This window comes from Rhodnius prolixus, unplaced genomic scaffold (genome assembly GCF_049639745.1).
Source record: "Rhodnius prolixus isolate KJV_2025 unplaced genomic scaffold, Rpr scaffold_35, whole genome shotgun sequence".
Classification (NCBI taxonomy): Eukaryota; Metazoa; Arthropoda; class Insecta; order Hemiptera; family Reduviidae; genus Rhodnius; species Rhodnius prolixus.
In genome coordinates this window covers 810,364-826,407 of record NW_027411629.1, presented here as the reverse complement: position 1 = coordinate 826,407, position 16,044 = coordinate 810,364, and the positions used below count along the sequence as shown (strand labels likewise).

General features: G+C 31.5%; 1 protein-coding gene across 23 annotated transcripts in view; it reads left to right on the top strand.

The window, feature by feature from the left end:
• Nucleotides 1-8,413: 8,413 nt before the first annotated feature.
• The window catches only part of LOC141459968 (uncharacterized), a 91,929-nt gene continuing 84,298 nt past the window's right edge, over nucleotides 8,414-16,044 (top strand). For all 23 annotated transcript variants that reach the window (XM_074139562.1, XM_074139585.1, XM_074139579.1 and 20 more), the window contains exon 1: nucleotides 8,414-8,607. In XM_074139562.1, the coding sequence (XP_073995663.1) occupies nucleotides 8,551-8,607 (57 nt within the window). In that variant the 5' untranslated portion in view covers nucleotides 8,414-8,550. The remainder of the gene's footprint in view (nucleotides 8,608-16,044) is intronic.

The window sequence follows — 16,044 nt, the reverse complement described above, 5'->3', positions numbered from 1 at the left end:
AAACATTTCTTATCACTCGCTACTATTTGACATTCTAAAACAACATTTAGCATTCTAAAATAATAAAACAATTATCATTATTTATTTCTAATACAAAAATATAAATATTATAAATATGGTAGCAGTGAGGCTATCCGTTGATTTCAGTTGAACTTTGACTTAAAATACAAAATGTGTGCTCTTAGTTGAAATAATTACCAAGTAATTGATTTAGATGTGTCACACACATTTTTATGTTTACGCCCATATTTTTATGAGTAATAAGAAATGTTTTTACATTCACTAATCCAATCTCTCTGTCGTGCAGAAACGTTTGTAAACTGACGATGGATCATGGACAGTTCGTAACGTCTTTTAGAGTAATCTAAAAGAATATATTAAAAAAGAAGTTCGGAGCATACCTGGTTACTTATTAGTATTTAATATAGTTATTTATTATGATTATTACTACTTTTTTTAAAATGGATATCACTCAGTTACAAAAAATACATATGTAAATGTATTTGACAATAAATGCATTTGTCAGCCAAGTTGTGTTAAATGTTTTTTGGATCCTTGTTATTACATTCTGGTAGTATCTTAAAACAGAGAACAGAGAACTGATGTGCACCGGACATAGTATTGGAAAAAGTGAATTATAAAAATAATACAGACAAAAATTAAATATGTTTATTTTAAAGTAAGAGACTTCTTCTTCTTAGTCTATTCGTCTTTTACCACTATAGCGGCGTCGAGGCCTTGCAGAGCTTTCTGCAACCGTCTCTACCCGTTCCATCTCTTTCCTTCTTCTCCAGTCTCAATCTCTTTCCTGGAAACTCTGTTGAACATCCTGTTGCCAAATTCTTTTTGGTCTTTCCTCTCATCCTGGAACTCTCGTTTCATGTACACTCTTTGCTAGACTTCCCTCCTCCATTCTCATAACTTGGCCAAATCAACGCAGCTAGCTTGTTGCTACAGTCTCTGCTGCGGGCTTTACTTTTAACACGTTCCGTGCCAAGCCATTTTTGCCTGACTTGTCGTTCAGGCCATTTGATATTTTGACTAAAGGTTGATATATTATCATACAATCTTTCATTACATCTTCAATCGATAAGTTGTTCTCTTGTTTAGAGTAGCTATCACATCGTATACCACTTGTGGTATGTAAATAACTTGAGGACGAAATTAGTTTGTCGGTCCACAACTATATTACATACAACTCTTTAGGATGTACCCAACATTTGCATAATAACTAATAATTCATTTCTAACATTAATAAGGCAAATTGGGGTAAATTCGCAAACGAATTAAGGAAGAGAATTATCTTGGAATTCAAAATAAATGAACCATCAAATGCTCGCAATTCAATTGATGAGCTCCTTAAAATTGACTTTGTGCAATATAAAGCAAATTTTATAGCGGAAGAACTTGCTAAAATTATAAAGAAATCAACAAATTATTTAAATCCAAAATGGAGCCATACAAGATCAAGTGGGAATCGTAAGAATTCAGTATGCTGGTGATCTGCGAAACAGTGAATTGAGAAAAATTATAGGGAAAAGGGAAGATTGTATCAACGAACTCAAGAATTATAGACACTATAAAGGGAACTCACTTAGATTTTGGTCAATATTGATCAACCAAAAGTACCGGTTTACTGAATAGATAGTTACAACTTACTCTAGAAGCAATCAATTTTGTGCTTGATTTACAAAACTTTGTTTTAAAAAAATGTATGTAGGATGATTCATTTTATTTGAAACATTTTTCCGTGATGATTAACGTTAATGGTTTCTGGGTGAGGATTTCCCCAAAAGTGCTATTGCAGACTACTAGTACACAGTGTCATTTATAATAAAGATCATCAACTTTGTGGTATTAATCAAATACCGAGTTTCAAGAAAACCGACTAAGGTACGTTTTTATTGAACATTTTTCCAAGTCCCCCCCCCTGATTCGACTACACCTAAAACCATTTTATTTTAACTTAATGCAGGACTATAATTTTTATCTGGTGTTTTGGTGCAGGAGTGATATTTATCTTGACAGTTTCAATAAGAAAAAGTAGTGTTTCAGACAGATTATCTTTTTTTCCAAATTAAACCTTCATCCACGGAATTTATACAAAAAATGGGTTTAGTTTAGCTGGAAAAAAAGGTTAATTTTGTCTGATAGAAAAAAGGCGGTTTGAAGCAGTGATATTTGTTAGCTTGATAAGTGCCGTCGGATTTTTTACTTTCAAATTAAACCTTCTTCCATTAAATATGAATAAAACTAAGGTTTTATTTTGTTAACAAAGTTAATCTGATTTAAAACAAAACAACTAAAAAATGTTATAATCCTATTTGTGGTAACGTCAAATGCTGATTACTATGCATGACTTTTAAATCACTGCTAAACCAAACCAAAAATAAAATACAAATGGATTAAGAAGATTTTCTTTGACATTTAAAAGTAAGTAATCATAACAATTTTACCTAGAATTAAAAAATTAAATTTCTGGTCAGAATCAATCAGAGTCTTGAACCAAAACACTTTTTGTTAACAAGAGGCTTATTTACGTCTTCACAGAGTGGTTTTCTAGCATGAAGGAAATAGAAAATAAACGGAACACCACTGACAAGATTTCATTTTTTCACCACTAGATATGAGTTTGTTTCATATTTTCACATAAGCAAAGTGCTTTATAAATTATTGTATTTTTTAAAATATTTTTTTTATTCAATGAGATGCGGGCTTGACACCAAGAACACTTTTATTTTGCTGCAAATCTACAATACCCTCGCTGCATTTATAATTAATTTTTAATGTATGTAATTAATTAAAATTAAGGTATTCCGAAAAATAAAATTAATTAACATGCTTTAATGTGAAACACAATTGAATACGTGATTTTTTCCATTTATAATTAAACGTTGGTACACCTTATTAAAGTAGAAATAACTCCACTGCATGACAAGGGAGGAGATAGATAGTCTCTCTCATCCACATCTGGCCTAGCGACAGTTGTCCTTTAACGTTACAAAGCCGTAACTTCATGAGTTCGAACAAAATGATGGAACTTTGATCATCTCACTGACCACACTACTGTTCAAATTTTTCAATAAAATAATTACTTTATAGTTAATTACGCCGAAACTAATAATCATAAAAACACACAAATTTCATAGAATTATAAACACAGTTTAAACAAAACGTCTGTAAAGGTTCATCGAAAAATTCACGAAAAAAGTTAACAAAAGCACACAAAAATACAGAGCAACGAAAAAGATGTGTTTTTATAGAATCTTCGCTAGTCACTCCGTAAAATTTAAATTGTTAATATAACGAAACGAATATTACTCGTTAGTTTTTTGAAATTTAAACACTATAAAGATGACTAAATGCCCAGTCACACCAAAAATTATACTGAAACTCTCGATACAAACCAAGAAAAAAGTCAAATATTGCAGAGCGATGTGACCTTTAGTGAACAGTACCAAAACCCAAAACTTCTTATTGTTCACATGTTGATCCTATATCTTTGATTTGAATTATTTTTCAAGCAACATTTATTTATTATTAATTCTGTAGGACAGTAAGGGTTAGCCTTTAGTCAAAGTGCTATTTGAGCATGATAATATTGATCTTCAATCTGCATAATACTACAGTACAAAGAAAATATAAAAATTAACTAATAATTCAGACAAATTATATTAAAAATAATGAAATAAAATAATTGTTAATATACAATAATAATAAAAAGTTTATTGCATCATCATAAATAGTAATAATTAGGCGCTTTGACTGCATTCCAAATTATTTTTCCAATTTATCTTTATTATGTTTTTTATTCTGAATAATCATCATTCGGTCACGCCCATTAAAATAGAGAGAAAAAAAATAGAGTTGCCCTATTAGTGTCGAAATTTGAATCGCAGAGTTTTAAACGAAATATCCGTCTTTAATTCCAGCAGAATACGAAAGCGCAAATTACACACAGTTAATAACAAATAAATAACTACTCGTAATAATAATTCATTTCTAAATTATAATCAAATGTATCTCTTTAATTGAGTATTTGTAAAGAAGTTGTATAATCAAATAATTAGTAAAGTATTTTAGCAACACTTAGCTTTTAGCTATCCTAAAAATATGCATATCTTTATCTATTTTATATTTAAATTAAGAATGTAATAGAAGAAAACTACATTAAAATGTAATATTAATAAACTAGAATTATTATTAATTACTTATTATTTTTAACGCTTAAGAACTAGATGAAGTATAGATGCTATCAATATAATCGCAGGATGAACTGAATCCGATGTTAATCTTCTACTGCGTATTAAATTTGCACTTAAATCTGATGTCAACAATTAATTCGTTGCATTTTTTAAAAAACGTTTTTAGAATTTTTTAGCGACATAATCTTTTTAATTGTTTATTAACTTAATTGTAAATTAATAGTGTGATATCTCCTATTACAATCAAAGTCAAAATGGAGTACTACTCTTTACTGAATAAATATTTTATAGATGAAATTAAAGTACTTAGAAGCTCCAACAGTAGTAAGGAAAATCACTAGTCAAATTTTCTTCAAATTTATAACATGAAAAAGTTATGCATAAAACACGATTTTTTTTTTTTTTATGAGAACAATAATATTTAATAAGAAACTCTAGATTGATGGTAAAACACCAAGTCGAAAGTCTTTTTGTTCAACTGTTGTGTTTTTGGTATAATAAGTCTCTAATCTTATCTTTACGGATTAAGTGCTGGTGATGTCAATAAAAATTATCAATTTTATTCTATTCTTCAAATAAATGCGAATTTGTGGGAATAGGTACTCCCTTGCAGGTACCAATTTTGCAGGTCTAGCAGCACTTGATCCAGCATGCAAGACAACGGGCCTCTTAACCCTTCAAATAATAGATTTGATAACTATATCGTAGATACTTCAGAGTATAATAATAAGAACTTATAATAATTTTTTATGAAAAACGAATTACATACCTAAAAGTTATAGATATTAAAGTCAATAAATAATATACAATGTTTAAGTAAAACGATGTTGCCGCTATCGAGAAATAAAAACGCCAAAAAAACTCAAAAATCTATTGCGTGAAATAATAGCATTTCTAGTTAATTGATTTTCCAAAAACTTTGAATTCTAGCAGTGCTTTTAATGTTCACTTATATTACGTAAGCGACAAAACGGAATTATGAGTATTTATGTTTCTTCTACATTCTGTTTGCCTCCAGTAAGGTCTTTACAATTTTTGGGTGCCCTTCTAGCTTGGAAGCTGGCGATACCTCTAATTAGATAGTTCAAGACTAAGCCTGGATTTTTGTCCTCGTGTTGCTGTTGAGTTGTTTTCCTTTAGCGCAGGTACGGGCACGGAGAAGCGTTGGATAGTATAGGCCTCTATTACAGCACTGGAATTATTGATATTATACTCAAATATAGAGATAAACCATTGGGCAAATGCAGTTCGTGGCTGTAGAAACCCCAATATCAAGATACAAAGTATTGGAGCTTGTGAAAGAACTAATAAAGAGAAAACTTCAACCTGATATATCTTCTATACTATAGCACTGGAATTATTGATGTTATACTCAAATATAGATGGTATCTAGTCACTTGGATTGGGCAAAATTTGTAACTCCTATAGCAGTGCAGGCCAACCCGTATGTGGTTCGCCTTGAATAATTTTATGGCCTGCGAGATTCATCCTAATTTTACAAAATTCGTTTAGTTTGTGCAATATTTTGATTTGTACAATAGTTTTGTGTTTTGTGACAAATAAACCTTATACTGTTTTTGTTGCATTACGTTGCTTCTGTTTGTATACATATTTAGAAGTAGGCAGGGCCGGATTTAGATGAAAAGAGGCCCTAGGCTATTCCACTTATGAAGCCCTTTCACCTCCCATTTTTAAGTTTGTAAATTACATGAGAGATAATAAAATACATCACTACATTGATACATCACTAAAACAGTGTTTTAGTGTTCTCTGTTTTTAGAATAGTGTAATTTTAATTTTGCTAACAATTTGAATATAGGCCCCTCTTGATCTTGAGGCCCTAGGCTGAAGCCTAATTAGCCTATAGGAAAATCTGGCCCTGGAAGTAGGCAGTGTTGTAGCAGGTCACATTCTATTCCTGCAATTTTATATCACACAGACTATTGCTATAGTTATTTTTACAATTGAAACTCAAGGATTTTGAAAATGTGCCCAAGTATTTTCGATGAATCATATAATATCATATAAGTTTATAAGCGGTCCTCAGGCTTATAATGAATTTCCAATGTGGCCCACAAGATGATTTGGATTGGCCACTCCTGGTACAAGGCATTGTTCCATCTTCAGACAAGTCATAAAAAGAATCCAAGGAAGTACATAACTTAGTTTGAGTTTCCAAAACGTTTAGTTTTTAAGATACTTCGTGCTCACTTATGAAAACAAAGTAACCACTCTTAAATTCTATAATCAAGCCTTTCTAGCTCAGCGTCCACAAAACATGCACTTCGAACAAAATCATTTGAAGACTACACGGGTAGAAAGGGTTAAGTCCATTTTATATATTTTTCAGGAGAGCAACTTTAAAGTTCGAAACGTCACAGTTTCAGGTTTATTGAAATATGCTTTTGTAATTTGTACAGTGCATTGAATGGACCATTCTTTAGTATTCCTTAAAAGTGTCAAACAAATATTTTATAAACATTGAGGCCTCTGTGTCTGTTTGTCTGTATGTCTATATTCCAGTTTCTTAGTATAACCCTCGAATCAGATTGTGAAAGTAAGAATATAATGTAATTTAGAGATCATATTTCACTATATAAACTCCACGCCACTCCCACGACAAAATTCTATTCATCTGCGAGTATAGTCACCTATCATACAGGGTGTTCATGACTAATTGAGTTTCAGAAAATAATAATATTGTTTACAAATTTTCCAGTTTTATTTTGAATGAACTTACGAAAATTATAATTACCTTTCATAAATAACTTTCATAAAACCAGACAAAAAATTTAATACATCTTAGAAATCCACACCTGCAGGACATCACTCTTTCTGTCCGTGTTTTGGATGGAATTCACCCGTTTTCTCAGTGTTTACCATACATTCATCTGGCTATAGCTCTGAGACTAAAACCATTACATTCAACCTAAGTTGACCCATCTGAAAGTTTGTGTGATGAACTACATAATGATGCCAAAAAACTCATTTTCGTCAAAGTTGAACCCCTTTTTACCGTCTAGTCTTCAGATCGAATATTTGTAGTGATCGCATTCATTACGTTCTTGAACTCAAAACTGATTATCACTGTACGCTGTACAAATACGGTGTCGTCAACTGGTCTACCTCTGAAGCGTCTAACCAATAAACAAAAATTAAAGGCGCGGGAATGTGGGCAGCATTTAAGCAAATATCAATACCGCATACAGGACATAATAGCTCATATTACGGATAATAAGTCTTCGAAAGATTGTTGCCATAGTGCAGCTAAAAATCTGTGGAATCTGCTGTTTTTCGTGCAAAAAAAAGTAGACAACCGGTGCCATTTGAAATATTAGTAAGCGAAAAGTTTGTAAAGAATTTAATCGCATGCCGTTGCGACGAGAACAAAATCTTAACTAAACTTCCTTCAGCGGTTGGACGAAAAAAATATGTGAAAACCTGGCCGACAAGCTGATCGAAATTTAGATTTTTACTCCAGTTTTAGAATGGAGCTTTTACTGTCAGTTATAATTACGAAGTTCTGTGTATTTCCTGGGTTCTGAAGCACACTTAGCTGCAGAAATAGCATACATTTTGTTTTTGTTTTTAGCAGTGAATAGCGAATAAACTTGAGGTAATTAATAAATTTCTGCACGATCTTTCTATTTTCATTTAAAATAAAAAAAACAGTCGATGGTTGCAGCAGTGGATCTCTTGAAGGCCGTGGTGAACATGTGCTTCGTGGTATCGATCGGCCGTAGTATCACTGCAGACTGCACCAGTCTCTCCGACACCTGCCCACTCGCAAACTAACCTTAACTCACTTCTTTGACGAACATAGAATATATATCAAGTATATAAACTATCGAGAAGTATTAATTGTTTTCCCTTTAAGTGAAGGCAATAGAGTGTAATCTCCTAAGATTGTCAAAACTTTTAAGTTCATTTTTTATGTTTAGAGTCTAACTTGACATATCTTTAAATGACAGTTCAGAGGTCGTGAATTCGCTGGATTGCGTTACTTTTACTTTGATCAGTTCTTGATAGAATATCTCCATGGAGTAGTGTAACTAGTAAACATTACGGGTTAATTCTTTTTCTAATAACTCAACGACAAAAAGATCTTCTTTTTTTTCCTCTTTCATTTTTTTTACAAAACATTTTATATTTAAGTTTGGAAAAGGGGCCTGCTGTAAAGATCTTTTTTAAGGTTTGCAGCTCCAACTAACAAGGTTCTGGGCAATTCTATGTCGACAACAGCTGGTCGTTGATAAGTTGGACGGCTTGGAAGAGTGCTGACACGTTCGCACAATAGACCGCGACATTTCCACTCGAACCATCATCAACAAATTACTGGTTACCCATGATTGGAACATTCTGGAATCTGTGCCGTGCCTGTCCATCAATGCCGGTAGATAAGGTAAGTGTTCTTAATGTGCGATAGTTTGTGGTAATAGTCGCGCCAGTATCTGCAATAGTATCTCTTTGCTCCATATTTATTGACTTTTTCTCTTTCCTTTAACTTGGCAAATTATTTTTTTGATGCCCTTTAAAGTTGGTTCATTGAGACGACAAACTAGCGTAATACGCCAATTCCCCTAAAATTAAAAAGAAAAAAAAAGTAGATTTACCAAATCCACAAAAACGTTTCCTATTTCTTCTTTCTAGAAAGTCGCACCAACTCAATTTAAGTGATGCCGCAATCGTAAAAAACATTTTTGTTTTTTATGCTCGAAAATTTTTGCAACAAGCTTTAATTCGTTTAATTAATTGTAATGTCCAGGTGTAGTCAACCAGAGGCAATATATACTCGTACTTCAGTGGGTCGTGTCACTGCCCTTATGCCGAACCTAAGATTAGCAAGCATGCTACGAGAAATTTTTGATAGCAGGCGGACAATTTTAAAATTTAAACAATTATTCCATATAAATTTATTTCGACCTGCTATAATGATAATTGAATTTCAAAAAGATTGGCCCATTTATACCAAGAACCGTTCATGATTAATGAAGTATCTGATGCCCATAAAGTTTAAATATGAATATTTATAGTTTTAATTTCTCTTGCTCATAAATTTTTAAAATTGTTGAGTTCCTTTTGAATTCCTCTATAACGAAAAAGTTTTTTTAGCGCGAGATCTTGTACGCCTGCTTATCTGAAAGAATATTACTTATAACTAAATATTGCAGAATTATCAAACTTTGTATTTTGTTCTGGTTCGACTATCTTTTCTGACTCTTAAGATTTTGGCTGAAATCCATCATCTGGTCCTACATGTTTTACTGCTTTCAATATACTTCTTGTATTTTATAAAAAAAAAACATAAAAGAAACCATTTGAACCTTTTTCTGGTATTTCTATTTTTGTGCTTTCTCAGGTAAGTATCATGCTAAGCATCCCTCTTAAAATGCCCTGAAGAAGTACGTAAGTTACTATGCCAGATAATACAATACTAGATAACATTAAGTATTAAGTGTGCTGGAATTCTAAATTTCAAGAAAATAGGTTAAGCGAAAGTGCGATTTTGCGTAATAAAATTGACACTTTTTTAAAATGCATTTTCTCGAAACAGACTCGCAACTATTTGCATTAAATTCAGATGTGTTACTACTTATATTACAATCAATCACTTTTGCTTGTTTAATTATTTTTGAAGTAGTCCAAGCGAAATTCTAAACGATGCTATGTTGGTTGCAATCAACTTACCAGTTATATACTTTACTTTATACTTTCCCGGGTTGATATTGCTGCTGCCATGTGTTGGGCACAATAAGTAATATGCTCGGTTAGTTAAACCTGACTCGATCTATGTAAGGTTTACTACATCGTCTAGTTAAGAAGGCCAGCAATGTTGAAAGAGAGTTGGTAAATTAATGGTATTACAGGGTGATCCATTTAAAACGCACCAATCGCTAATAACTTTTTAGGAAAACGGAATTTCGAAAAACCTACCAAGTAAACTGCAAATGTTTTTTTTAGTTTTCAAATTTTCCATCCCCGATGCTGTATCTTCATTTTTGGCGGAGCTACTGTCAAAAAACTGATCGGGTTTTCATAAGGACCACTGGTTTTGACAATGATTATTAAAACTTCATAAAAAATTGTGAAAATGACGTTGACCCCGTTTCGATATCCCTAATGTTAGTCGAGATATTTAAGATCATAGTTACAATTTTCTCAATTCGTGATTCAATATTAATTTTCCACCAGAAATACACGTTTTGGGGAGGTCCTCTGTCTGCTGAAAATGTTAAAGAACAAAAATAATAATAATTGAAGATTTTAAAGAATGTAGTGTAATGTAATGGTTGTGGGTGAATCAGGATAAATTTGTTTTATCATCAAATAAAAGCAACCATCACATCATTTTAATGTACCTCGTATGCAAGACTTCTTGACCTATGATTACGGTAAGAATATCTTGCCGGGTGCATTAAAATGATGTGATCGTTGCTTTTATTTGATGGCAAAACAAATTTATCCTTATTCTCAACCATTACATTACACTACAAATTTTTGTAAAATCTTCAATTATTGTTATTTTTGTTCTTTGCGTCATAAATAACATTTTTTGTAGTCAGAGGACCTCCCAAAACGTGTATTTCTGGTGGAAAATTAATATCGAAAACTGATCACGAATGAATGAAATTGTAACTTTGATCTTAAATATCTCCACAAATATTAGAGATATCGAAACGAGGTCAACGTCATTTTTCACAAATTTTTATGCAGTTTACATGATCATTGTCAAAACCAGTGGTCCTTATGAAACCTTGATCAGTTTTTTTTTTTTTTGCTGTAACTCCGCCAAAAATGAAGATACAACATCAGGGGTGGAAAATTTGAAAACTAGTCCAAAAAAAGCATATAGTTTAATAAATGGGTTTTTCCGGATTTCCGCTTTCCTTAAAAGTTATTGGTGCAAAGTTAAAAGATTGGAGCGTTTTAAATGGATCACCCTGTATATAAAACAGAAAGGATCTCATTTGTTTCACAGTTTTTGTCTCCTAAATAATACAAAAAAGTTTTGCGTATTATTACGCTAGCTAAATTTAGCAAATCATAGTTAGCCAATGGCGTGCAATGGCATTGATTAGTGTGGATGCGGTTGAATAAGAAGTACTCTTCTCATGGGATGAATGGATTACAAACATATATAAAACTATTTATCAACGAAAGAAGCTTTGTGTAAATTAAGCAATTTGATGTTCTTCACATGGCTAATAAGGTGGAAATGCTATTTTGTGTGATTTAAGGCTCGACACTAGTTTTGCACGCATAGTTCACTTCGTAATTTCTCACACTATTTTTGATTTCAATGTATAAATTAAATTATTTTAAAAATTTATTAATATTTTGCAATTTCAAATTATAACAATAAATGCAAAATATTCCCTAATTTAGACGTTTCAGTAACCAAAATTATTTGTTTTTTAAATTCTTTACGAAACACATAAAAAATAAAGTGATTTTAACGTTAATTAATCGAAATTTTTCAAAAATGTATATTTTTCTTAATATATATTTTTTTTTTTTAATACAGCTTCTTTAATTATTCATAACTTTGAAAATAAAAAGGCCATCAAAATGATTCCAACTGCATTGTCTTTATAGCAAATTATATTTAAATAAACTTTGTTCAATTAAATTTTTATCCATCACTTTTATTTTAAACTCAAAAACATAAATTAATTGGGTTTAAGGTTCTGGGAATTTATGGTATCGATGTCAAATGTGGGGTCAAATGTTTCTTTGTGGGGTTCTAGAACCGTAAGACATTAAAAAACTTTCCCTTTAGTAAAAAAATTAATAAATTTTAAGCATACCCATCGTAAATTAGCCAAATAACTCAATTCCCAATACCCGAATATTTTATATATCATTAAAGGTAAATATTATTAACAAACAGTTCTCAAAAATGTGTAGTCCATTTCATTTTTAAATACAGCGCAACTTCTTTTTTGTTTTTTGTTCTGTTTAATGGTTTATTTAGAAAAATACAATAGTATCAGTTTCCAACGTGAGTGTAATCAGGCACGACAATTGTTTGATAGTCAAAAAGTGCACGAAAAAGCGAAACGTTGAAAAAACACCCAACTTTGACAATTTTTTTTCTTTACTTTTTCTATAAAAGATAAATTTTCTAAATAATATAGGGCATATCACTCGTTTAAAAGAGAAATTTTGTGCAACTACGTAGATCTCATAGATTTCGAGAAAAAAAAAGTTGCAAAAAATGTGCAAAAATGGTATTTTCAAAAATTTTTCTTGTTCTTGTGGTTGTTTTTGTAAACAACGTAACGCCTAAACGCGAGAACCAATTTTCATGAACGAAAGTTGTCATTTGACTCGGAATTTCATGTAGAATGTGGTTTTTAGGGGGGACTTGATGCTGTACTTCTTGTGAGAAAGTAGTTAGCCCCGTTTATGTATGACCCTCCTCTTAAACTTTTATTGCTAATAACCCTGTAAATCTTATCCCAATTTTGATGAAATATGGCAGGATGATAAGGGTTAGGGCTCCCCTACGTAACATCAAAGTGCCGTTTTGCTCTTACACTTACTACTGTGAGGAAGTACTATAATCGTTCAAGTTATCGATGCGTGAACTGATTTTTATGAATGAATTGTCATTCAATTCGAAATTTTATATAGATACATACATAATCTTTTAAGATCATAAATACATAATCTTTAAAGTTCTTTTAGCAGCAAATCATGTGAAGTAAACATGTGTTAGTGAATCTAATTTAGTGAGTGAATAGGAAAACTAAAAAAAAAAACAATTTTAGTATTTAATTTTGGTTACTGTTACTCCAATTTATCATTTTTGTGGATGTGTTTTATTCGCAAAATGAATAAAATGATTCGCAAAATAAATAAAATGTACCCTAAGGAGAGAAAGCTCTAATTGACCATCTAAGAGCTAATCATAGCCAGAATCTGTTATACAATAATTACCTTTACAATTACGAAGTGTTCATTTTGCAGTTACCTTGTAATTCCTAGTTGCAATGGATGGACGATTTTTTCCGATTTTCCTGCATTTTATAAAACGTCACCAAATGATGTCATTTGAACTTGGAAAAACAATATTTATTTAATGGTTCACGGATAAAACTCCTGTTATAATTTATTATATTAGTGGAAGTATACAGGGTGAACCAGTAAGTATTGTCCATAGGCCTACTGTGTGTAGTACATCTAAAGTGGAGTTCAATGACGTATTGGCCAACTACATATTTTCCACTGTTCTTGAGTGACGTCACTTTAATTCTTTTTCTAAAATCATTACTTTTTTGCAATAAAAATGTTATTACTCAGAAAGTTTTAGTCCGAATTCGATTCTGATAACACGGTTAGAAAGGCAGATAAATTTTATAATAAATTGACACCATTTCGAAGCATAAGTTATTGTCAAAACTGCCTCAATCTTCCTCCGAATGCTGGAAAAATAAAAGAAATTGCGTTTGTTTTGCAAGAAAACGTGTTCACGAGCACTCTCAACAGTGTTAGTTTATCAAGTTGGTTTAATTCATTGAAAACTCTTTTAGATGGACCAATAGTCAGTTTTTGAAATAAATTGGCCCAAAATAAGGAAGTCAAAGGTTACAAATTGCACTTTAAACATTTACTTCTGATCAATCTGAAATATTTGAAAAAATGTTAAGAAATATTTTAAACAAGTGCTATTTTTATAATCGAAGGTTAATTTGCTTAGTTTCAAATAGGGTATAATAGAAAACTTTGAAAGACCAAGTCTAACACATAAGTGAAGTTTAAGAACAGTGGAAAATATGAAGTTGGCCAATACGTCATAGAACTCCACTTTAGATGTACTACACACAGTAGGCCCTTGGACAATACTTACTGGTTCACCCTGTATACAAGTATAACAAGCAAAAATTATGTTTAAAATTTGAAGAAATACTTACAAAGTTCTAATAATAAAAGAAATATTAAGTAAAAAATCTTTAGAAAATAATAAATCAAATAAAATAGAAAATATACAATAATCATTTTAAAAACATATGAGCCTTTTACTTAGATTTCAAACATTTTTGCGGAGAATATTGATTTTGACGGAGTTCTTAGCGTGATGTGATTCAAATTTCATAACTGTTTATTAAATTAACAAAGTTTAAGTGAACATTTATAAAATTATATTAAAGATTTTTTTAAAAAGTAAAATAATGTAATTTTGAATAAGAACTTGATATTTTTTTTATTTTTTTTTAATCAATCCTTTAAACGGGGTAAAAGTAAGGGGTGGAGCGAATTGAACTGTGTGACTGCGCCGAATGTCGTGGATAGGTCATCGACCTGCTGCAAGATACCCCACCTCTACCACACTTTAACACCAACTCTCTCATGGCAACACGAAATCAACCTTACTCTCCGTCTTATTGCGGGTATTGCCATTTTGCCAAATTTTTCCTTGAGTCGATAAGAATCTAAATCGCAATCCTCGAAAGTTCTAATTTATGAATTTTGCTTTAAACTTAAAAGTTTTATCACTTGTTAGTTGCCTTCAATGATAATGAAAAATCTGATGTAAAAATCTAATTTCTCTTACTGCATTTTACTTAATTAGAAATTTGGAATTAGTTCTTAAAAAAAAATAGTTGGCTTAAATATTGTACATATTCAGTGCAATAAAATGTCTCTGGTAAAGAAACCGTAACGTCACAGATTGCCTAGAACCCTACTAAAACCATTGTTGCCAGAAAGAACTTTCAAACAAAAGAGGGGTGGCTTATGACTAAGGAACGGATTTTTATGTATTTAAAAATGCCAAATATTTAACTAAAATATGCATTTATTTTCGTCAATTATGTGGAAAATATGTGATTTTCTTAAAATATTTTCTGGAATATTTAAGTAAAATAGACATTTTTTTTTATGAAAATGGCATTTTTTGGGGGGGGGGGCAAGTTATAATTATTTATACAAGAAAAGAACATTTTTACAATTTATAATAATTTATTAGGAACAAAATAATTTGTTTTTACAAGTTATAATGATTTATACAACAAAGAACATTTTTACTATTTATAAAAAGATGTGTTAAATTTTCAATTTTGAAAACTTCACTCTTCGAAATTGTTTGCAACCACATGAAATTTCAAATGTTGGAACGTAAAGTGACGACGATCTGGGCGTAAGATGGACTTGTAACGACTAAAAGATCGTTCAACATCTACAGATGTTATAGGTGCCTTGCTGAAAGAAGTTATCTCGTTGGTTGTAAAGGGTAACGATGTTCTGAGGTGACTTCTGTTCCACTGATAATATCAGAAATCTGGCAGATGGTCTCCCACCCTTTGTTCTTGCTCAGTACTTCTACCAGTTTTGATCTGATCAGATCTCCCTTACTCCCAGGTATTCCTTCCACCTTTTCGATGACTTTTTTAACGTTGGACACGTTTTCTGTCAGTCGAACATTTTGGGACTCAAGTTGGGTAATGGCTTGTGCAAGAAATACGCAATTGTCAGAAATGAATGCAAGGTCGTTCCTTAAATTAGGTTTCTCGAATAAAGACTTGGCTGTATTTATCGCTACTGCTTCGTCTTCGTTTTCATAGTAATATTGAGCTGCCTCCAGCCAAGTACCCCATCTTGTCAATATTGGTTCTGGTGGAAGGCACAAGTCTAGATAGAGATCTTTTAGCATTTTAATGCGACTTGGTGCTTTTAAGAACACTTTTTTAACCACTGTGATTCACAGCCCTACAGTCTGTGGTTCACAGTTCCTGTCAACCACCTCCCAATTATGAAAATATGCCCAAAATGAAAAATATGTACATATTTTGATTAAATATGTAGAAATATTTATTTATTTTAATCAAATATGTAT